Below are 23,286 nucleotides of genomic sequence, written 5' to 3' on the forward strand. Positions count from 1 at the left end.
TGCTGAAAGCGCCGACACGCCCGACGTCACGGGGAAAAAAAAAAAAAGGGAATTCTGGGAACGATCTTCAGTTCCAGTGTCACTTTGTTTCCTTTTTCTTATGTCTAGCTCTCCAAGATTTGGTGGTATTTAATTTGCTTCTATTGGATTCCTTATACGTGTGAATTTGAGCTGTCAGTGTGATCATGAGCATGCCCTGAGTAAAGCTTCGATAGAAGAGCACAGTTGTTGACAGCTCCACGAGGGAAACTAAAGAATATCCGACATTCATTCGATTATCATTTCTGAACCCTGCTACCTCTCCTTCCGCGGTATTTTCTTTTCTCTCTTTCAATATAAGTATTTGTTCCTCGAGCTCCTTTCCTTGCAAGTGCCGTTTAAATCGCCCAAGGTAGCTAGCTGGACTTGGGACCACCGCATTGAGCCAGCTGAACCCCTCCTAAACAGACCAAAGAACCCCCTGGCCATTCGGATGAACACACCTCCCATCACACCTTGATTCCAGTGCTCGAGATGGCTTCAGCAACAGGCCGTGAAGCTGGCCCTAGTGGGTTGCGACCTACGGCAGCTTCCCCTGGAACACTGTCGCCGCACTCCACCTCCGACCCTCGAGGAGCTCAGTCGCCGAAAATGTCTCTGCCATCGCGACCGGGGAAGGGTACCAAGACACCGCCTATTCAGGACAAGATATATGAGCGCCAATTCACATTGATGCATTCTGGGATACTGGGGGTGTTGGGGTGGATTCTGTGAGTCGTTTTTTTTCTTTGGCACAGGTGGTCTCACGGAATATGCGATGGCTGACTGACAGGTCGGATGCTTAGGTTTCTGCACGTTGCCGGGATATTCTTTTTCACGAAGGGCTTTCTTCTCACTCGGATGGTATTGGAAAATAAATCGACTTGTGATGTTCTACCATTTGACGACTCGTCGGTATCGTCGGCTCGCAAAGGAAATAAAGGGTGTTGGCATGATAAATCGTTCGATAAGGCTATTGTGATTATTATCGATGCGCTGCGGTATGACTTTACGGTGCCGTTTGCGACAGGGTCGGAGAGTGAAACGGCACACCTGTTCCATGATAACATCCCCGTCCTCTACGAGACGGCTGTCAAGACCCCCGAGAAAGCTTTCTTGCTTCCCTTCATCGCGGATCCGCCTACCACAACTTTACAACGACTCAAGGGGTTGACCACCGGCACCTTGCCTACCTTTGTGGATGCTGGCTCCAATTTTGCGGGGACGGCGATCGATGAGGATAACCTTGTTGCACAGCTCCATGCGGCGGGCAAGACCTTGGTACACCTCGGTGACGATACTTGGCAGGCTCTCTTCCCAGGGTACTTCGATGCCAATCTCACGAAGCCGTTCGATTCATTTAACGTCTGGGACCTGCACACCGTCGACAATGGCGTCACGGAACACCTCTTTCCGCTGCTGCATCCTGCCAACGCCACCAAATGGGATGTGATCTTTGGACACTATCTCGGCGTTGATCATGCCGGACACAGATACGGACCTGACCATCCCGCAATGGCTGCGAAACTGCGCGAGATGGATCAAGTCATTCGGAACCTGATCGCGACGCTCGACGATAAGACGCTTTTGGTGGTGATGGGAGATCACGGAATGGACTCTAAGGGCGACCACGGTGGTGAATCAGACGACGAAGTTGAGGCCGCTCTCTGGATGTACTCGAAGAAAGGCATCTTCGGTCGCACAAGTCCTGAAACTGCTAATCCACCGGCCACCGCACGGGAACGGTTCGTGCCTCAAATCGACCTCGTCCCAACCCTGTCGCTCCTTCTTGGCATGGCCATCCCCTTCAACAACCTTGGTTCCCCGATTGAGGAGGCCTTCATTGGTGTCGGTGGAAAGAACTGGAAGAACCTTGCCACTGTGAACCGACTGACTTCTGCCCAAATCAAAAGGTATCAGCAGGCATATGCGTCCTCGCATGGTGCGGATGACCGACAGGCACTTGAGTCCGGGGCGCTGTGGGAGACTGCAGATGGTGCCTGGCAAAAGGTGGCTAAGGCCGGTAGGTCAAATATGGCTGCTCTGCGCTCGGCTTCCGACTTGCATCGTCAATACCAACGTCATATCTTACAAGTCTGCCGTAGTCTGTGGGCCAAGTTCGATGTTACGAGCATGTTGCAGGGTATTGGGATCTTGTTCGCCGCGATCATTCTCCTAGTGTTCTACGCCCGAGGGATTCGAACTGCTCGACCGGAGCTCACACGTCCTCTGCTTTCTTCGGTCGGAGTGGGTTCTGCATTGGGTGTTGTGGCTGGAGTCGGTCTGTCTTACGCTCACATTGTGACCTCGCGAGCTGTCGAGTCATCCGTTTTTCTGGCTGCTGTAGGCAGCATTATTGGCGGCTTTTGGGCTATATTTGGACACCCTGGACGACTGTCATTGCCTCTTCCCGATACTCTATGGGGATGGCTCGCTCTCGTTTTTACCATATCTCAATCGATTGGTTTCGCGTCAAACTCGTACACAATCTGGGAGGATGAAATTCTCTTGTTTTTCCTGACTACCTTTGGAGTCGCCGCGGGAGCTTCCTCGATGCGGCAAAAGTCCACAGCCGACCGAGTGCTGGGGGTCTATCATTCCATTCTGTTTGTGATTCTAGGCCGAATCGCGTCTTTTGCACGCCTATGCCGTGAGGAGCAAATGCCGTTCTGCCGTTCCACCTACTATGCGTCTGCTACCTCGTCGACATCTGCACCGTGGCAACTGATCATCCCGTGCTTGGTTACTCTCATCCTACCGGCCGTTGTCCGATCCTTCTATGCTGGGTCAAAATCATATGAAGGAGCCGCAACGCTGTGGATCGGCTTTGCCTTCCGGCTGGGTCTTGTGATAACTTCAATGTTCTGGATGCTGGAGGCTGCCGATGACGGTGAATGGGGCTTTTTGAGCAAAGAGACTCTGAAAACCCTGCGCGTCTTCCTAGCTCAACTAGTCCTGGCCATTGCGTTCGCCGCGGGAACCGCCGCGTTCATCTACACCAAGCCGTGTGTGAGTATCAGTGTCAGCCAAGGGGGCAATGAAACCGAGGGCAAGGACCCTGTGCAACAGCCGGGCAGACGAACAGTGACGATTCTTGGTTTCGGCAACGTGTACGGAACGCGGGCCTTTTTCCTTGTTATCAACTTCTGCCTGGCCATCATCCTCATGCAGAAGCCCATGGGTCAGGGAGCTATCGGCCTGCTCCTCTGGCAGATTCTGTCCCTGCTTGAAATCCTCGACACCAACGCCCTCGTCACAGGCAACTCGGCCATCGGACCGGTCGTCCTCGGACTGCTTGGCTCCTTCTACTTCTTCAAAACAGGCCACCAGGCCACCCTGAGCAGTGTCCAGTGGGAGACGGCCTTCATCCCTCTCTCATCCGTCCAATATCCTTGGTCTCCACTTCTTGTGATCTTGAACACCTTCGGCGCGCAGATCCTCACCGCCATCGCTGTGCCCCTGACGGTACTCTGGAAGCGGCCGCTGCAGCTCCATGAGAGCGCTACGGCGGCCGGCAAATCCGGCAGCCCCATCACCCGGATCCTCTCCGACGTCGCGCAGGCAGCATGTACCTATATCCTCTACTTCGCGACGATCAACCTCGCGACGACGATGTGGGCGGGCCACCTGCGCCGCCATCTCATGCTCTTCCGGATCTTCAGCCCGCGTTTCATGATGGGCGCGATCGTTCTGGGTGTTGTGGACATCGTGATGATCCTGTTTTCTGTCTTCGGGGTGCGGTTCAGTGTGCTGAGCGTGGCGGAGATTTTCGGGTGGTAAGGTTCTGTGAACAGGTAGGGGTTTTATGTCCTGCATGATAAGGATTTGAGTCATGCTGGGCTATGTTTCCATTCATTGATATAGTTTCATTTCTAGTTATATGTACATATATAGAAAAATAAAAAAACCACAATCACATTTTCTTGTTACCTATTGAGTCTTTTACTAACTATTATCCCTAAGCCACCGCCTGACAAGCCTGAGGCACGCATGGAGCAGGAAAAACAGAAAATCCAGCAAAACTCAGAGTCCGAGCACGTGTAAGGTAGCTTCAACCTTATTTCGACCCGACCAATCAGCGGGCAGCCGCACAGGCCTCTTTTGATCACCACTTTCGGTCTTGGCTTTGACTAATAATGCAGGTCTCGCTTCTTTGATTGCGATGGGGCTTGTTTCTCAGGAGGTGATACGGACCTCTGAGATAGTTCGGAGGGTGTCTTTTTATAGTAGGATCTGTGAACATATGGTCTGATGGACGCGATCTGGTCTGTCCCTATTAGAGCTGATAGATAGCGAGGACCAGGGAAATCCTTCAGGAGAGGCGACCCAGAAGATGCTCAGCATTTATTACCACCTACCATACTGCCACTGCCTGAGTCAGTTGGACGATAGATTATCTGATATCCACTAGATATTCTACAGAGGTCAGGGACTCGGGGACAGGGTATCTACCTAGTTATCTACAAAACTATGGTTCTGGAACCCATTAGTCTTATCCGTCCCGGGGGGGAAGCTTGAACTCTGAAGAAGGATGAGTGGCTTAATGAGGCTCCAAACCTCTGGTACGGGCCAAACTTTCACTTCGATTGGTACCACAAGTGGTCAATGACCGCGCTATTTGCTCCAGAGCATCGGAAAATTTCAGCTGGAAGCGGGAAATGAAGGTCCAGAAACTCTGGATATAGCCATGCAGCACACAGCACGTACCGAGTACGGAGGAGACTGTTGCGGTCCGAGCCCCAAACGAATTCTTCTTTTCTCTCCCGGTCAATTTTGTGTCGGTGGCGGTGTGCCTCGATGCCGAAACCTTCCCCCCCCCCCCGATACATTGCTCCGGATGAGCTCTTCTTGCTGTCAATGGTGTTGAGTATAGTCGTTTTCGCTCACTACGCTTCGCCTGCTCTAGCTCACACCGCATGATATTGAGATGACGATCTCCAGCCGCCAAACAGAGCTGTTGTTGGTGAGCTGGGTTTTTGGGAGCTTCGCGGTGCTGGTTGTCGTGCTGCGCATCCTGGCGAAGGTGAAGATTCGCCAGTTCAAATTTGATGATGCGGTCATGATCCTTGCGTTGGTACGTTTATGCCCTTTCGTTTCAGCAAACTGCGCTCCTCCACCTCCCCCTCCCAACAAGCCAGAGAGCGCAAGGCTAATCGTGGTCGTCTCAAGTGTTTCGGACTCATCGCAGCGTCCCTCCTAACCTGCGGCATCACATACGGCTACGCTCAGCCAACAAACGACGAATACGGTTCCGAAGCAGCGGCAGGGCGGAAGTTCTACGTGTTCACGACAGTGTTCCTGATTGCGTGCGCGGCGGCAGGACGCGCCGCCTTTGTGTTGTATCTGCTGGCCATCCTGGGGACCAAGAAATGGCACCGGATCATCCTCATTACTCTCGCGGTCCTGGAAGTCGCCGTCAACGCTGTTCCTATCATCCTGATTTTCGCCTCGTGCAAACCTGCGAGTGCTGTCTGGGACTATCAGATCGATGGGATCTGCATTTCGGATGAGGTCCAGGTCAGATTTGGATTTTTCCAGAATAGTACGTTTTGTCCCTATCTCTCTCTCTCTCTTTCTCTTTCTGTCTGGTCGGTGAGCTGGTCGCTGAGGCCCCAGAAGTCTTCAACACCTTCGTCGATCTCTATCTCGTTGTTGTTCCAACCTATATTTTCTGGCATCTCAACCTGCGACTTCCGGTTAAGATCAGTCTGATCGGTCTCATGAGCCTCGGGTTGCTGTACGTATCTTTCTTACCCCCTACCTCTCCCCCTCTCCCTGGCTCTGGGCGCCAGTCCGACTGTGAACGATACTAACGTTTTTTCTTTCCCCTAAAGAGCCATGGCCGCCGCTCTGGCCAAAGTCGTCCAGGTCCCCCAGCTCAAAAACGAAATGCTCAACGACACCGTCGGGCTCCTCCGCTGGGGCTTCATCGAGGCCTGGCTGGTGATTATCACCGCCTCGCTGCCGTGCCTGCGCAACTTGATCCTGTCCGGTTTCCGCTTCATGGTCAGTAGCGCCCAGCGCTCGCGTTCGTACGAACTCACCGCGACCGTCGGGGGCACTCCTGGCGGGCGGTCGCTTTCAACCACGGCGCAGAACACGCAGCATCGCAGGACGAACTCGCGGCTGCGCAATATCCTCTCGAAATCGAATGCTGCGGAGGGTGGGAGTGTCGATCGTATTCTTGGGAGTCGGAATAGCGTTGAGGCCACTGAGGCGAGTGAGAGTGCGCAGGCCTTGGGGAATGGGATTCGGAAGCAGGTGGAGTTCTTCATTGATCATGACAAGCGGGAGATGGGGGGTGTATGACATTAATTAATTGTATATTGAAAGTAATGCCACATATAATCAGATACTTCATCTGCGGAGTTCAATTATGTTAGTTGGTAACCACATACAACATTCTTCGTTCGTGGCCGTCGACAGCTGTATGCCACATATGAAGAGATGATTCTGTGTTCCGCATGAGAACGCGGTTCTGGTCTCGTAGATACAAACGGATTTCCATAATCAATACTTACTCCTAAGGAAGTTCCGCAGACACGTTGTGCAATGTGTCAAGAGAAGTGAAAACAGCCTATCAATATGATTGGGCTCTTCTCTGGATATAGCTTCCTATGAAGTGGTAGAGGAGCCAGAGCTGGGAGTGACTTCTATAGCATATCACAGCCCTCTCTTCGAACATAGCAAGCAGCTAGTACATCATAGCGAATAGTAACAGCGGTTGACTGAATATCTTCCAGTCCACCCATTTCATTTACCTCCACTCAAGGCCTTCAGTGTCGTTGTCGTTGTCGTCGTCGTCGTCGTCGTCGTCTGATTGCTCTGCCTTTGCGCTTCCACATTTGCAGTCAATGTGGTGTTTCCCCTTGACTTTGCATGAATATTGTCCAACATGACTATAACATGCATTATCACTACTATTGTAGGGGGAGTATCTAGACGCCTTTTTAGCTTAATGGGGTCCGAGGCATAGGATGTATATGTTGCTAATAGCATCATGTTGAGTTTATTCATCTTATTCTTTTAGATATAGGACAATGAACTTCATATGCTGCAATTAATCAAAGTATTCCCCAGAATGAATAGTCTATGGCATAGCCTGGATTGAATAATAGTAGCAGATCAATCAAGGTCCAGTCGATCAATCAAGGGGAGGGAGGGAGCATTGACTCTTATGTCGATACTTTGGTGTTGACCTGTAGTGTTAAGCATAGATATAGATTCATTTCTCAGACAACTATGCTCAACAAGCATAAATACCGTCCCACTCCTTTACATCTCCTACGTCTTCTACTCTTCCTTAGGATCTCCTACTGATATACCATAACCAGGAGAGAGAAAAAAAATGCTACTCTATCTGTCCTCGCTTCTCAGGGCCCTTCATTGGTTTCCCCGTCCTAATATACACAGCCTAGCCGGCTTAGAGACATATGTCTCTCTTTCTTACTGAGATATCGTCCAAAAAGGAAATGCCTCTCTCTTCTCATTCTCTCCGCCATGTTTTTTGTATGAAAACTGATAACTTGAGTTGTCGTTGAACATCGGCAAATGTCAACGTCGTCCACCACTTCATCTACAGTTTCGGATTTCCTGGCAGATAAAATTCAACCACCTGGCAAGCGAGGGGTACATGCGTAATGCATATCGCGATTGCTGGTTTGAAGCCCAGGTCCCAAGATATATGAAGATTCACCGAGTATTTGCTTTTGGGCTTCTCCCAAGGCCCTACTGCGAAGTCGAGTTTTGGAGACAGGTACTCTGAGCACTCTTTCTGTTCCCCATTTACCTACTACAATTTTATATGTCAATTAGAACAGCAGGAATTGATCTATACATAATAGGTCCATCCAGTTGGTGCCTTGAAATTTCACCAATCACCTCTGCAGAACACCTTACCTATATAGGTACCTTACTACCTACCTCCTTAGGTTAGTCTCAGTGGAGGAACACTACTAGAATCATGGTAGTGAATGGATCTCCTCGTAAAACCGATTGAGCATATCTAGAAATTACCACGAGACAGTCTCGTGCCAACGGTGAAGCAAGTGATACAAGACCAAATGAGCCATGTCATAGACAAAAGGTAGAAGAAGAGTACATCACAGAACTTTTGCATCAGACGATCGAGGGGTATTGACACAGGTGTTGCGAGCCATAGAAAAACAGAAGGGCTTTCATCCTACATAAATAAAAAAGGCTTTAGAGCCAAGCAAATCGTCAAAATCTTTTGGTGGGGGGGGGCATAACACATTTCGTATACTCTTTTTGCTTTTGATTTTCGCTTTTCTTCTTCCTTCGATTCTCCTTCTCGAATGTATTCGCGAAGATGCACTGATAGGAATCATTCATCGACCCCATCGAGAGAAATCCAAATTCTGCAAGATGCTGGCATCCGCCGCGGCATTCCAATCGGTGGCAAAGTCATTCCGGACAGGAGCAACGCGCGTGGGCACCTCTTCGGAGAAGATGTTGGCCTTGGTGTTGCGTCGCTGCCCGGGGTATGCTCCTTCTGCGGTCTCTGACGCTTGAGATTGGGAGCCCAATGCACGTTCTCGAAGTCTCTTGATCTCCCGTAAGCGGTTGCGCCACGAGGAAATGTGCTCGCCTCCTTGGCTGTTCCAAACTAGGGAGAACACGGATGCATTCAGCGCAAGAATGCGGACAAAGGCTGCGAGGCTTTTCCCTGAAATGACCTTGGGTGCTGAAGCGGGCGAGATCTCGGGGAGTCCGGGCTTGCTCATGACTTTTACGGTGTAGAAGTTCTTCTCGAGATCGTGCGATACTGGGGTCGCGGCACCAGCGTCACCTGCAATACGGCACACGGGGCTGATGATGATATTGATGAAGTTGAACTGGGAGGCGATTGTGTTGAAGTTGAAAGGCATATTAGACCGATTGAAGATGATATTGACAAAGTCATTGCCAATGTGGCGCTTTTTGTTGATGCAGGCAGGATCTCGATCAAAATCGGTAGGCATCATAGTCGCCACGTGATAAACGATCTCAGTGACTCTGTCACGCCATGCGTAGGCAAACTCACCATCAACATCCGGATGCAACCCTTGAGTATTGAACTGTGCACCTCGGAGGGGAACCTTGGTCCCCAGTCCAGACAGGAAGGACTCGTAATCCGAGCTGCCATGGGTATTAGAGAGGATCTCTGATTCCGTTGTTTGGCCGTTGTCAATGTAGACGACGCCTATTTTGTGGCCGTCGACAATGTCGTTTCGATCAAAAGTGCTGAGGGCTCTGCGAGTCATGTCGTCGTCGGGGAGCGGAATAGGCTGCATGGCCGTAGGCGTAGGGAAGGCCGTGGTGGTCAGCTGCAGTAGCACATGGCTTGGAAGCACGGCAGTACGCATGGCGTCAGGATGCAGATGAGCATCCGGCGCGGAAGGAACCTGATGAGGCAACACTGGAGCCGTCCGCTGTTGATACATTGCATAGGTGGTGCCAGAAGCTTGCCGCTTCGCGATCTGAGTCAACCCAGATACGCCAGCTGTCTCCACAGTAACTATGCTCATCCCCACCACCCACGACCTTTTAATCACAGGTCCATCGCTAGGTGAAGGCGGGAACGTTTCATATGGGATGGTCTCTCCGAGGTCGGAGAATGCAGATCTTTGCATCAGGTCAATGAACACCTGGCTCTGTTCTTCGACTCTCTCGTGCCCTTGCTCATCCTTGAATATAAGTCGACTAGTGATCCAGTTGACATGTTTCGCCCGATCCTGAAGCTTCAACGACAAGAACCAGAAGACCATGACATGGTGGGTGAGCGTGTATATATATGTCGACATCCCATCTTGCTGTGATGGGTCAGGGAGCTCGGCTGGTGTCACCGCAATCTCCCTCACGCCACTACCAAGTCTTGCCGAGGCTTGATTGCGCAGATGAGAAGATTCGCCCGCCCTCAGGCGATGCTCACGGGAGGTTTGAAGAAACCGGATACAGATGCCAAAAACGGTACGGATCTCTTCCTCTCGGAGATTGACGTAAACATCTGGCAGCCGTGCAAGTAGAGACAAGAACTCGAGAATATGGACAGCCAAATTGGACATGGTGATCACCTTCGCCATTTTGTCGAATATTCCGTTCAGCGATTTTGTCACGGAGAGCGGAATCTCGTGACAGCAGACGGAAAGGGCATGTACGCATCTGCGAGAGGTGTCTCCCCAAGATCCTATAATTCCCATCATGAATGCCCGCACAAGTTCATCCTGCTCGCTTTTCGCGAAGAACTCATGGTAGCTGACTAGTACAGAGAGACAATCGAACACGTAACCAGCCACGTCGGTTTTCTTGACGCCCGTGGATGCGGGAGGCTCACGGAACGACTCGTTTTTAACTTGATCACACAGAACGCTGCGCAGCAATTTTATCTGCGGGACAGCACTGCGGAAAAAGTCCCGGTTGCTCAGCTGAGGCGCGAGATGAATGAGGACATAGCTATAGATCTCCCAGTTTGTCTCTCGGAGTAGCAGCGTTATAATGGTTTCCAACCACATGTTGGCCTTTAACGCAACTTTCGAAGTTGCATCACCTTCCGAATCAGATGAGATATCCGGGGTGGTGTAAGCATACACAAAAGGACTCGATCCATCCGGTGGATTTTCAGGAAGAACTTGGGAAGATGCGAATGTCCAAACGGGTGGTGTTAATATCGACGGTCGGCCATGAGCTGCCATGCTTCGACTAGCGGACCTGGATAATACGTTCGCAAGAGATTCTCTACCCACTGACTGTCTTCCCTGAGGGGCCGGCCGCAGATTCTCATCTATTGTGCCATGATCTCCAAACACCATCTCAGAAGATGTCTGCGACCGAGAACTACTATCAACGGCTCGCCCAGAAGTATCTGCCAGAAAATCGTTCTCGGACATGGATACGACAATAATCGAGCCCGACGAGTCGCATCGGAGTCTGAACAGCAACTTCAACACAGTCAAACGAGAGTCCGCAGGTCTTTCGAGTGATTGCGCAATATTCAAAAGTGTCTCGAAGATTGCAGCTACCTTGGTAGCCGACATGGTTAGAGACCTGAGGAACATTTTGACGAGCCCCGCGGTGCACACGCTGGAGAGAGATAAATCCAGCGCCTGTTGGTTGGCACTAGTCTGCATAATTGGTACGACGTCGGCGGATGGGCGACGTTGAGGAGATGATGCAGTAGAGGCTGCAATGCTCAAGGACTCAGTATTGCTGGAATCCTTTTTCATCAGTGAGCCCAACGTGTCGACCAAGAATTTGAATGTTGAATCGTTAGGGATCATGGTCGATGCATCGACGACAAAAGATACCAAAGATTCTAGGAACAGTATGTCTTCCTCGTCAGTAAAACAGTCAAGTATGAGTTGGAGCAATCCATGTTCCTCAAAAGGAATCAGGGTCTCGTAGGTGGAGAAAGCCTCTTTAAGAAGACCCAAGGCCAGGATGCGGACGTCAGATGGCTTATCTCGCGTTCGAATGAAGCACCAGATGAGCTTGTGACAATGATTGACCCAGTCAGAATTAGAAGGGAAACATAGTTTCTCGGTTCTTGTGATGTTGAGGATGAGCTCGGCCTGAGAAGGCTCCATGTGCTCACAAGCATTCATCAAAAAACGTGTGGCGTCAAGTTTTTGTTCCCCGTTCAAGCGCTCCCAGAGAGATTCGATAGAGGCTGCGATTTGTACAACGCTAGATAGGATATTAGACTTTGTCTCTTCGGGTATGCTGCCTTTGGAAATGGGGGACTGGGCGCTGGAGATTGAAGGGGCGCGCTCTTCACGTTCGCCAACGGCTTTGGAAGAACACAGACACAAAACCCTAACGAAGCTCGACCAGCTACCCCGTAACGCCACGTGGACGAATTCCCCATCCAAGATGTTAAGACAAAGCTCCAGTACGTCCGCGTCCAATCGATTGTCATCTTTTTGTATGACAACCTCGAGGCAATGCATTAAATGCTCGAAGCGAAGTTCAGGCATGCCATCTTGACCATAGGCACTAATCAGATCCGTCAAGACGTACACAGCTCCGCGCAAAACATTGATGTTGCGGCTATGCGCTTCTGAGGATTCTAGAAGAAACGAGTCCAGCGTGTTCATCATCTCAGTCTGTCGTCTTGACCGCGCTAAATTCCTGACGGCTCTTGAAGTAGGACCAGACAAGGATTTCACTGAAGCGTGAATGCTGCACAAAACTTCCAGCATTGGAATGAAGCTTCCGTCTGGGACGTCTGCATAGAGTATAATAGCATCAAACACTGCCAGCGAATTTTTGATGTCGGCGGCAACACTCGTCTTTTTGCAAATGATGAAGATCTGCTCAAGCAACGACTCAATCTCTTCATTGCTTGGACGCTTCCGCTGCAGCGTGATCAGATCTACAGCGAATTGCAACATGTTGTCCAGCGCCGATTCTTCATATCCGAGTCCATTGACCTTGCCCACTTTGGCCTTGCGGGCTTTCAACCTAGCCGATGAAATGAGCTCGTAAAGTGGAACAGCGCAAGACGAGAGGATGGAAAGGACGGAAACGGAGGTAAAGTCCAGTTTCCTGCCATGGTCCGAAAGAGATATTAATGATTGCACACGAGCTGGTATGACGTCCGGCTCAGAGGAGGATGAAATCGATTCGAAGATGGTACGTCGTGCTGCTGGGGTCAGGTCTTGACGTGCCGCAACAGTCTCGAGTAATAGCGAGCCACTCCGTCGAGCGTCTGGTGAATCCACATGGTGTATGAGGTAGGAGCCGGCCTCCCATAGAGCGATTGATTGGTCTGAATTAAACGACTGGAGACCTCTGGAAACATGCTCCGCCTCGTCGATGGCGTGAGCTAGATATTGTTTCTGTGATAAATTCTTAATAGCCGTCTCGAAGTCCAGGGCACCGGATGTGTCCGAGGAACTAGAGACGACACTTCCGCGATGCATTGGTTCGAATCCAAGTACGAGAAAGTTGTTTTTCCGTCCATCCGTTGTATGCGACAAATAATTATTGCTGCCTTGTGCGTGCGGCGAAACCGGGGATTGCGATCTGGGGCGTGCGACACCTAGCGTTTTGAAGACATCGACGAAACTCGAGGCAGTGGTTCTATAGGGAGACGGGAGTGGAGCGTCATCGGGAGACATGCGTCCTGAGGGACGGGAAGTATATACAAGCGCCTAGATGGACGGATGATATATCTGGACAAAAAACTGATTAGCATGGCTGTTATAGAGCTATTCAGACACAACCTCATAGACTCAGATCCTCTGTGTCCGTCAGAAATGTCGCAGCAAATCCACATACCATTTGTGAGGGATGTCTAGCCAAGAGTTCACAGCATCCGGGGGGTGCTTGAAACTAAGACCAAGCTTCATTCAAGATATGACTGACAGCCACAGCGACAACAATGGACGGGGAGGTTCTGCAGAAAGCAGTTGTTTTAAAGAAACAAGAAAAGGCTCTTTTTCTTCTTCACAGACTGAATAGAAATATCAGCCACATGGCCAAAGAGATACCCCTGAACAGAGTTTGCCCGAGCGCAGCCTGACTGAATGAACGATACCCAGTGCTCATCCAATGATCCAAGCAAGCAAAACTGCGCCAAGACACTTTTCCCCCTCAACAAGGTCAATGATGATGATCTGGCGGAGGCTCGGAGGAGGTTATTCCGGGTAAGTCACCTGATCGGCAAAAACACCCCGCTTCAGCACTCACCGCCTGGGAAATTCCCAAAGCAACCAAAGCAACCGCTAAACAAACTGCCTCATATGAACTAAGCTCTCACGGCTTTGAACAGGGCATTTTTTTTCATATAGGTGGATTGAAGACGCCTCTGCCCACACCAGAATAATCATATTCTCCTTTCATTTTTTACCTATTATAATTTTTTCTTCTGGGAAGAATTTAGTACTGGCATCTATCTCCATTTCCCCTTAATTACGACCGCTCACTTATACAAAAAATGGCTGCGGATCTCGGAGCTGTTGCCCAGCTCCTGGAGGCGAGCTTGGACCCAAGGCAGAATAAACAAGGTAAGGGATATCGAGAGGTTCTTACTATTAAGCTATCAGCTGTAAGATACATGGATTTAACTCTTTTCAGCTGAGCTTGCTCTCCGTCAGGAGGAACAGAAGCCAGGCTTTTCTCTCCAGCTCCTCCAGATCACAGCATCCACTTCCCACCCCTACAACACTCGCCTCGCCAGCGCTTTATGTTTCAAGAACTTTATTAAGCGGAACTGGACCGATGAAGATGGGAACTACAAGCTTCAGGTGGACGAGGTTGCGACCATTAAACGGGAACTGATCAGCCTGATGGTCACTGTTCCGGCCGGCATCCAATCTCAGCTGGGAGAAGCTGTTAGTGTGATCGCGGATAGCGATTTCTGGGAGCGATGGGATACACTGGTGGATGTTAGTTCTCAAATCTGGCTCCTCATTCTTCAGAACTTTTTTTTGTTGACGCTTGCCAGGATCTTGTCTCAAGACTTCAGCCGACTAACCCCGCCACCAACATCGGAGTACTCCAAGTCGCACATTCTATTTTCAAAAGATGGAGGCCTCTGTTCCAGTCGAATGAGCTTTATACAGAGATTAACCATGTCCTGAACAAATTCGGAACACCATTTTTGGCTCTTTTCGAGGTAAGAATCCACCTCCGAGCGTATCACTATAATACATAATATGGACAAAACTGTTTGGTATTTGCCATGGCTCTATACTAATGTCGATTTAGGGACTGGACTCCTTCCTGGAACAAAACAAATCCAACAAAGAAAACCTTGTTCAAGGGTTTACACAATTCAACTTGATGATCAAGTTACTCTACGACCTCTCTTGCCATGATCTTCCTCCTATGTTTGAGGAAAACCTTTCAGGGATAGCTTCACTGTTGCTCAAGTATCTGACCTACGACAACCCGCTGCTTCATACCGATGACGATACTGAAGCTGGTCAATTGGAATTCGTGCGGGCTGGTATCTTCGAGGTTCTGACACTCTATGTGCAGAAGTACATGGATGTGTTCAGTCCTCATGTGACACAATTTGTGCAGAGCTCCTGGAGCTTCCTGACTACCATTGGCCAGGAAACAAAATATGACATCTTGGTCAGCAAAGCCCTTCAGTTCCTGACATCGATTGCTGGCATGCCGGAGCACGCGTCTGTTTTCCAAGCCGAGGAGACTCTCGGCGAGATCGTGGAGAAAGTCGTCCTACCTAACGTTAGTCTGCGTGAGTCAGATGAGGAATTATTTGAAGACGAACCCATTGAATTTATTCGACGGGATCTTGAGGGATCGGACAGTGAGACTAGGCGGCGTGCTGCCACCGACTTCTTGAGGCGGCTGGCAGAGCGATTCGAAGGGCCAGTCACCACGGTGGTCCTTAGATATACCGACCATTACCTTGCCGAATACGCAAAGAACCCTGCATCCAACTGGAAACCCAAAGACACCGCTGTCTATCTCTTCAGTGCGATTGCCGCAAAGGGTGTCCCGACCGCAAGTCACGGTGTCACCGCCACTAACCCTCTTGTCAGCATCACCGATTTCTTCCAGAAGAACCTTGCTGCGGATCTCGTCTCCGATGACGGAGTTCACCCTATCCTCAAGGTGGATGCTATCAAGTACCTTTACCTCTTCCGCAGCATTATCACAAAAGAGCAGTGGCAAGAAGTGCTTCCATTGCTAGTCAAGCACCTCGGCTCTCCTAACTTTGTTGTCTACACTTATGCTGCCATCGCTGTTGAGCGAGTGCTCTACCTCACAGACAGCCAAGGTCAACCCGTTATTGCTCCCAGCACTATCACCCCCTTGGCAAAGGATTTGCTGCAGCATATCTTTTCGCTGATTCAGAAAGATGCTGCCCCCGAGAAGGTGCAGGAGAACGAGTTCCTGATGAGATGTGCCATGCGGGTCCTGATTGTCATCAAAGACGGCGTGGTCCCTTACACGGACATGGTGCTTCAGCACTTAATCAAAATCACAGAAGTGATCAGCAGCAACCCGAGCAATCCACGGTTCTATTATTTCCACTTTGAAGCTCTGGGCGCATTCATTAGGTATGGTGACCTCTGCAATAGTCTTCTGCTCAGTTTAGAATTTAACACCCAAATAGATTTGCCGCACCGACCAATTCTGAGAAGCTCGAGCAAGCCCTCTACCCCCCATTTGCAACCATCCTCCAGAACGATGTTCAAGGTACGTCTTCAAGCGGAGACAAGAGAAAAATAAATGCTAACGTATCTGCAGAATTTATGCCATATGTCTTCCAACTCTTTGCAGCTCTCCTGGAGGCCAATCCCTCGGGGTCTCTACCCAATTACTACCAGAACCTGATTGCTCCCATCCTTATGCCTGTCATGTGGGAGTCAAAGGGCAACATCCCCGCACTCGTTCGCCTTCTGTCCTCCATTATTCCTCGTGGCTCTCAGTTCATCCTGGAAAACGAGCAGCTTGTTCCCATTCTGGGCATTTTCCAAAAGCTGCTCTCCACCAAAGCGAACGAGGGATATGGATTTGATCTACTGGAGAGCGTCGTTGCCAACTTCCCCTCGTAAGTGGATGAGCCTGAAAAATTGGCCGTGAGGATATACCACTAACAGTTACACAGGTCGGCACTGGAACAATACTTTGTTTCTATCATGCAGGTGATCCTCACCCGACTGCAGAATTCCAAGACGGAGCACCTCACCATGAGATTTGTCCGCTTTTATCACTTCATCTGCGCCCATGACGACAAAGGCTACAGTGCCGACTACTTCATCCAGGTTACAGATAAGGTGCAACCAGAGTATGTGACGCTGACATCTCCTAAACATTGTCCATTGTAAAATTGTACTGATGCAAAACTAGTCTTTTCACACCTATCTATCTGAACATCATCCTGCCCGAAACACAAAAACTTGCCCGTCCGTTGGACCGGAAGACGGCCGTACTGTCGCTCACCAAGACGCTGGCAAACTCGGAAGCCTTTGCCAACCGTTATAAGAAGGGATGGGCTTTCACATGCGAGGCTTTGCTCAAGTTGTTGGAACTTCCTCCCCTCCCCGCCAGCAAGGACGATGTCATCAGCGAGCAAGACGTTGAGGACATGGCGTTTGGAGTGGGCTTCACAGCGCTCAACACCGTGCGGCCGCAAACTCGGGACCCGTGGCCGGAGACGGGTGCCGACCTCAAGGTGTGGGTCGGCAAATATCTGAAGGAGGCTGACAAGAAGCACAACGGACGGATCTCTGCTTGCGTCCAGGAGCGCTTAGGAGCCGAGGCTAAGGCTGTTTTGAGCAGCTACATCGCCTAAGCGGTTGCGAAGTGCGCATGAAGTTGCATTCGGCTTTGGCGTTGAAGAAAAAAATGATAGCTCACCGATGTATGCCTTTTATGATTATCCTATTCACCTACGCTTGGAGTTGCTAGCTTGTTTTATGTACCTCAAGATTAGACTTCCAAAGATCATCTTTCTAATTATTGAAGCGGGTTCCGAAAATATGAGATGCGAGCTGACCAGCAGAAGCATCTTGGAATGGAATGTAGATGGTGATCTATTGTACATGGATGGAAAGCGTCGGAAGGAGACAGTACTCCAGCTCATCAACTCCGTCTTTGTTGGTCCAACGAAGCATGGGGAGTGCCATCGGCGCTCAACTCCTCTCCCCGCCCCTCCGGCTTCGTACCTCGCGCCTGTCCTTCTTTCTGAACTGTCCCTTCCACCTCATCTACCCCTCCCCCCTCCCCACCCTCGATCCGCTCACCATCTTCACCCTGCTCCCTCTCCAACTCCCGATACTTCCTCCGACTCTTCTTCACCTTACTCGCCTTCTTCTTCCGGGCGCGCTCGGCCTTGATGGCCCGGCGACTCTCATCGCCCTTCTGCAGCTCCTCGACTTTATCCGCGAGAATCTGGCGGGCGATTTTCTCGTTCTGGGAGCGCGAGCGTGTGGCTTGGGATTTCACGACGAGGCCAGTGGGTTTGTGAATGAGTTGGACGGCGGAGTTGGTTTTATTCTGGATGTGTTGGGTTAATACCGTAGTTGGCACTGTTCCGTTTTTTTCTTCTTCTTTGAAAGATTGAATGAACGGGGGAAGGGAGGTTGCAGGGCTTACATACGATCTTTTGGCCTCCCGGGCCGGTGCCCTTCAGGTAGGATATGGTTAGGTCGGCATCGTTGATTTTGAGGCGGGGAGGGAGTTGCTTTTCTGGGAGGTAGGGGGTGAGGGAGAAGAGGCGGAGGAGTTTGGGGAAGGTTAAGGGGGTTCTTGTGTGGGCGAGGGTATGGTGGATGAGGACGAGGGTGGGTTGGAGCATGGTTTCTCATGCATGCATGCTTGTTTGCTTATCTGGTGAGTGTTTCTAGATAGATAGAGATAGTGGTTGTGATGTGGTGGTGATGAGGGCGGTGAGGATTAGTCTGTCGCCATGAAGCTGGAGTTGATAGATTTCTACAGAGTGTCTTTTCATGAGTCTGGGATTCAAACATTTGGTTCTTCTGAATGTATGAGCTTGATTTTGTCTTCCCTTTCTTGTCTTGAGCAAGATACTTGACTACTAGCTCGAGAAGAGCAGCAAACCCGATCCTCGTGCGGAGGACATGGACATGGTATTCTTGATGATGGTCTGTTAGCGAATAGAGCAAGAGATGTACACTATAGGAATCAGTCTGGACAGCTTTATTCATATCTTTGGAGATTGAGGATGTGCAATAATGACATATGTGCAGTTGATCATCCACCGCAAGGAGGGAATATCCTCATCCTCGTCAGCGACTTCCAGATGCCAAGCAGAAGCTGACGTATACCCTGTTACCACTTACCAACCTATTGTCATTGTAACATACGATGGCTGTGTTCTGGCTTGTAAGTACCAACTATCCTGAGAAATGTTATCCTGCATAAATATGTATATATCCTACTTGTGTAAGTTTGTAGCAATAATGTTCCAGACATTTCGAACTCCCATCAGACTCTATTTTTAAGTATTTTTTTTCGAGTATGCAGTCAATATCATTCGACCAAACAGTGATTTTGGGCCCTGGAGTGGAACCTACTATCTCTAAGTAGTAAGTAGTCAATAATGCCAGCTCTAGCTGCAAGTCTGAAACAATGTCAATTCTACGGAGTAGTCACTTCTTACTCTGCGCTGGTTTCTGAATAATAATAACTAGAGTATTATTCTTAGATTGATCTGGGGACTGTCTTTACTCTTTAGCTTTCAATGTTACAATCTATATTTTTCTCAAAGTCAAAGACTATCTAGATCTACTGTGTACATTCAAGCAATTTTCAGATAGATGAAATGCAATCAATACCTTTTGTTTTCTTTAACCACACCCACTTTTTTCCTCTGTGCATCTCTCCACAAGCTGATGGTCAATGGTCCCCGCACTGCTTCTTTGTTGAAGATCAGTATTATTATTATTATTATTATTATTATTATTGAGAGCTATCTGACAAGAGTCAAGACTGTATTTCTTCGCTCTTCGCTCTCTCACTTGATTTTTGGTGCATTACACCAAAAAAGGCCTCGGTCGGCCCATTAAGTTGTCCTACTAGGCTGCCACATACATACATACATCCCAAGTGATTAGTATTATTTATTTATTCTTCTTCCTTCCCTCTATCCATAGTTATTCTCACGCCTTTTTTTTTTTTTTTTTTTTTTTCCCCTCTTTTTTGATCAGACATCAACGCTGGCTGAGCCCCCTGAATCCCACCCATTCTCTAATTTCCACTGGTGTCCCGCTTGTTACGCCACTGCGCCCCAGTCAACCTGCCTTCCACTTTCGACGGGAGAGCAATCCTAACTCCTAGGGCTGCATGCTCTCTATCACTTACAACTACTTGAACTTCGTCTTAATCTTCTCTTGCATTCTCTCTCTATCGACCTTGTACAGCTCTCCGTCACCTATTCTTCCTATCTCCTCAGCGCCAAGTACTCCGATAACGAATCTTCCGCGGTTTCAACTTGTGGACTACCAAACTACCAGATAAGGGGCAAAACAAAAAAAAAAAAAAAGAAAAGAAAAGAAATCCCAGCAAAGTTCTATTATTTGACAAAAAGAAAGGGAGCAATACTCTGCTGTGATTTGAGTCTTCAGAAACTTCAAATTATTCAACTGATTCCAGTGAATTTAATCAACTCGCTGCCAGCCATGACTTCTCTTCTCTGGCTCACAACGGCTTTGGCTCGGTGGTTTCGCTTGAAGGTGTATCAGTATGAGGTGACTTTCGCTATCTACATGCTCACCCCTACCGAAAAATTTATCTTTAGTACGTTATTCCCCTTGCGATAGAATGGACATGGTGTTTATGGCAGATGTACCTTGCTGAAGGCGCTTTACAAGAACATATTGCTAACAGGCACTACTATTGACAGATTCCCTCCTCCTGACCCTGCTCACGATGATTGTCACCGGCATGTACGTCTACCTGCCGGACCACATCAGGGCAATTTACAGCCATCTTTATTACTACTGGGTGGGCGAACGACCCTTCATCTCGTCCAATCTGTCATCCATCAGCTCTGTTTTCCGTGAAAATGGAACCAAGACCTTAGAGATGGTATATGACACGGTCACAAACACGGCCGCAGCAGCTACCACCAACCCGATTGCAGAGCTCTGATTGTTTCTTTCCATGCGGTTCATTAGACGCAGCAACCAGTCGTTATTATCCTTAATACTGTACCGACATCTTATCACAGCCGATCTGGTCTTCAGTCGAAATGCTCAAAGCGTTGCGTCATTATTTCCGCTTCACTTCCGCCTTTATTCTATGACACTACTGGACGACGAGCACGAGGCATATTCTTCTGCCATTCTTGTCATCGATTCATCGCATGCAAAGGCGTTGTGGGGACCCTGTGTTTTTCTGTCCTTTGGAGCATCTGATTGCTTGGAGTCCTTTTTTCTCGCTCTTGAGCTTTTATTCTTATCATAGGTCGGCCGTTTGGCCCAGACAGCAATGATATGATACCCATATTGTATGATCTTCGTGTTCTTGCAGTAAAAGTCCGAAAACTTGATGTTTAAACCAGGCAACGGACCTGGAATCCAAACTCGCAGACGATGGTTTTGAATACCCAGGATCAACAAAATAGATCGAGTGATGCGTAGTAACCAATTGCGTATCCATTTTAGACAAGAAACGAAAGCAGAAAACTCCTAATATGCCCAGAGAAGAGTGTTATACAGTCGCGCAACCGCACATAGTACATGTGCAACTCCCATCAATCAAAATCCCGAACCAAAGACCCAGGGTGCCATTCTGGACCCCGCCAAATGAGAACCTCTTCCCCTCTTCCTTTCTCTTCGTCTTGCTCCTTGTTTTTACCCACCCGCTCAGCAGCATATACACCATATCATATCCCAACCAATCCTCATGAAACAAAACACCTACTCCGCAGCCGGAACAGCCTGCGCCTGCGCCTGCATCTGAGCCCGCATCTCCAGCGCCTCCTGCTGCAACCGCCGTTCGCGGCGCACGGCGTCCACGGTCCGCATGCGCGCGATCTCACGATCGATCTCCTCCTTGTCGAGCGGGATCTTGTGCGATTGTTCGGTGGTGGGCCAGAAGCCGGGGACGTTGAAGCGCTCGTCGAGGTTCGTGCCGAAGTAGTACATCCAGCCGATGGGGAAGATGATGTATGTGCCGAACTGGGGAGAGGTTAGTTGGGCAGGGTTAGGCTGTGTGAGGGGGAATGCTAAGGGGAGGAGGAGGAGGAGGAGGAGGAGGAGGAGGAGGAGGAGGAGGAGGAGGAGGAGGGATGCAGGCGTACCTTGAAGACTTCCAGGTTACCACCTGATAATCTGCGGAGGAAGGCGGACATTGTGGATGTGGATGTGGCTGGGGTGATGGAGGAGATGGAGATGTGCGACGTGGAAGCGATAGAATCGAGAAAGTTTGTGGTTGTCCAAGCCCAGGGCGATTTTCGCTAATTGATGACAGATGGAATGATTGGTGAGGCCGACGACAAGACTCCGCGGACTTCAAATCGGCCCATCAGCAGCATCACGGAACTTTTGGCGAGCGGAAGCGCGGGCGGGCTCTGCAAACGGTGCAAACAAACCATGTACTGATCACCTGACCTGCCATTTTGTGATTGTCTCTGCGAGCCTCGGCTGCAATTCGGACCGTCGGCCTCCCCGCATAAACAAGGCAGTTTGCATAACCGTTGGGGAATAATGGGGGGGACTGAGCATGGCTTGCAAAGGCTGAGAATGTGCTATTTATCTATCTTGAGAAACGCTGGTCGATCTCCCTCGTCCCCGCATGTTGGGTCGTTAATAATAGCTCTCAATTCCTCCTTATGCTGCTGAGAGAGCCACTACTCCATTGTATCTGTATTATCGTCTGCTTTGATGCGTTCGATCTGATAGAAAAAACATGGCGAACGAGGACCTCATCACCCTGACCTACCAGGATCGCATCGCGACCATCACATTCAACCGCCCCGAGAAGCTAAACGCTCTCAATGCGGACCTCTATTACCTGCTAGGCGAGCGGTTACGCGAGATCGAGAAACGAGATGATATCTTCATCACGATCCTGACAGGAACCGGCCGCTTCTTCTCCGCGTACGCAACAATCAGGCCCCTCCCCTCTCTTTCCATCTTTCTTTTTCTAATACTTCTTCCTAGCGGAGCAGATGTAACCTCCACACGCCCCGGCGGCGACCTCAACAGCGACACCCGCCGTGAAATCACCCGCAGCTTCGTCATCAACAACCTCGACCTCACCCGCGCCGTCTACAACCACCCCAAGATCCTGGTGGCTGCTCTCAACGGCCCCGCCGTCGGCCTCTCCGCCGCCCTCGTCGCCTTTGCCGACTTCATCTACGCCGCCCCGCACACCTTCCTCCTGACCCCGTTCGCCTCGCTCGGCCTTGTCGCCGAGGGCGGTGCCTCCCGCGCCTTCGTCGAGCGCCTCGGTATCGCAAAGGCAAACGAGGCCCTCATCATGAGCAAGCGCATCACCTGCGACGAGCTTGTCGCCACCGGTTTCGTGAACAAAGTCATCGCCGCGCCCTCCGGCAAACCGGAGGACTCCGCCGGCTTCCTGAAGAAGGTACTCGAGGAGGTCGACGACCGCCTGGGCACGCATCTGAACCAGTCGAGTATGCTGCAGATCAAGGAGCTGATCCGCCGCCCGGAGCGCGAGCTGCTCGACCGCCAGAATACGTATGAGGTGTTTGCGGGCATGGATCGCTTTGTCAAGGGCTATCCGCAGGAGGAGTTTCGGAGATTGGCCTCCGGTGAGAAGAGGCATAAGTTGTAAATGGTTTGGTTAGGTGCTTTGTAT

At 50.0% G+C, this 23,286-nt stretch overlaps 8 protein-coding genes across 8 annotated transcripts, besides 9 other annotated features; 5 read left to right on the forward strand and 3 right to left on the reverse strand.

Annotated features, from left to right (window-relative positions):
• Positions 1-513: 513 nt before the first annotated feature.
• Positions 514-3,798, forward strand: ACLA_096310 (mannose-ethanolamine phosphotransferase GPI13; the record flags this gene model as incomplete). The annotated part of the gene is made up of 2 exons (XM_001270123.1): positions 514-749; positions 825-3,798. 2 exons carry the CDS (start codon positions 514-516, stop codon positions 3,796-3,798), a joined length of 3,210 nt encoding a protein of 1,069 aa, XP_001270124.1.
• A 1,147-nt stretch (positions 3,799-4,945) lies between these two features.
• On the forward strand, positions 4,946-6,327 carry ACLA_096320 (uncharacterized protein; the record flags this gene model as incomplete). The annotated part of the gene is made up of 4 exons (XM_001270124.1): positions 4,946-5,092; positions 5,188-5,560; positions 5,635-5,755; positions 5,853-6,327. The coding sequence occupies 4 exons, from the start codon at positions 4,946-4,948 to the stop codon at positions 6,325-6,327; spliced, it is 1,116 nt and encodes a 371-aa protein (XP_001270125.1).
• Positions 5,577-5,605: a microsatellite.
• Positions 6,328-6,799: 472 nt separating the features above from the next.
• Positions 6,800-6,834: a microsatellite.
• Positions 6,800-6,835: a microsatellite.
• A 1,531-nt stretch (positions 6,836-8,366) lies between these two features.
• On the reverse strand, positions 8,367-12,938 carry ACLA_096330 (putative GTPase activating protein (Tsc2); the record flags this gene model as incomplete). The annotated part of the gene is made up of 1 exon (XM_001270125.1): positions 8,367-12,938. One exon carries the CDS (start codon positions 12,936-12,938, stop codon positions 8,367-8,369), a length of 4,572 nt encoding a protein of 1,523 aa, XP_001270126.1.
• A 1,016-nt stretch (positions 12,939-13,954) lies between these two features.
• Positions 13,955-17,290, forward strand: ACLA_096340 (putative chromosome segregation protein Cse1; the record flags this gene model as incomplete). The annotated part of the gene is made up of 8 exons (XM_001270126.1): positions 13,955-14,024; positions 14,095-14,405; positions 14,465-14,635; positions 14,728-16,052; positions 16,109-16,191; positions 16,243-16,546; positions 16,604-16,783; positions 16,846-17,290. 8 exons carry the CDS (start codon positions 13,955-13,957, stop codon positions 17,288-17,290), a joined length of 2,889 nt encoding a protein of 962 aa, XP_001270127.1.
• A 290-nt stretch (positions 17,291-17,580) lies between these two features.
• On the reverse strand, positions 17,581-18,295 carry ACLA_096350 (peptide chain release factor family protein; the record flags this gene model as incomplete). Its single annotated transcript, XM_001270127.1, has 2 exons — positions 17,581-17,994; positions 18,098-18,295. 2 exons carry the CDS (start codon positions 18,293-18,295, stop codon positions 17,581-17,583), a joined length of 612 nt encoding a protein of 203 aa, XP_001270128.1.
• Positions 18,296-19,393: 1,098 nt separating this feature from the next.
• Positions 19,394-19,423: a microsatellite.
• Positions 19,394-19,424: a microsatellite.
• A 202-nt stretch (positions 19,425-19,626) lies between these two features.
• Positions 19,627-19,661: a microsatellite.
• Positions 19,662-19,982: 321 nt separating this feature from the next.
• Positions 19,983-20,016: a microsatellite.
• Positions 20,017-20,138: 122 nt separating this feature from the next.
• ACLA_096360 (serine palmitoyltransferase small subunit family protein) lies at positions 20,139-20,610 on the forward strand (the record flags this gene model as incomplete). Its single annotated transcript, XM_001270128.1, has 2 exons — positions 20,139-20,256; positions 20,363-20,610. 2 exons carry the CDS (start codon positions 20,139-20,141, stop codon positions 20,608-20,610), a joined length of 366 nt encoding a protein of 121 aa, XP_001270129.1.
• Positions 20,611-21,380: 770 nt separating this feature from the next.
• ACLA_096370 (uncharacterized protein) lies at positions 21,381-21,814 on the reverse strand (the record flags this gene model as incomplete). Its single annotated transcript, XM_001270129.1, has 2 exons — positions 21,381-21,641; positions 21,764-21,814. 2 exons carry the CDS (start codon positions 21,812-21,814, stop codon positions 21,381-21,383), a joined length of 312 nt encoding a protein of 103 aa, XP_001270130.1.
• Positions 21,695-21,749: a microsatellite.
• Positions 21,695-21,750: a microsatellite.
• A 557-nt stretch (positions 21,815-22,371) lies between the features above and the next one.
• On the forward strand, positions 22,372-23,262 carry ACLA_096380 (dodecenoyl-CoA isomerase; the record flags this gene model as incomplete). The annotated part of the gene is made up of 2 exons (XM_001270130.1): positions 22,372-22,562; positions 22,626-23,262. The coding sequence occupies 2 exons, from the start codon at positions 22,372-22,374 to the stop codon at positions 23,260-23,262; spliced, it is 828 nt and encodes a 275-aa protein (XP_001270131.1).
• Between the last annotated feature and the right edge of the window lie 24 nt (positions 23,263-23,286).

Source organism: Aspergillus clavatus, genomic scaffold, assembly GCF_000002715.2.
Source record: "Aspergillus clavatus NRRL 1 1099423829804 genomic scaffold, whole genome shotgun sequence".
In the NCBI taxonomy this organism is placed as follows: domain Eukaryota; kingdom Fungi; phylum Ascomycota; class Eurotiomycetes; order Eurotiales; family Aspergillaceae; genus Aspergillus; species Aspergillus clavatus.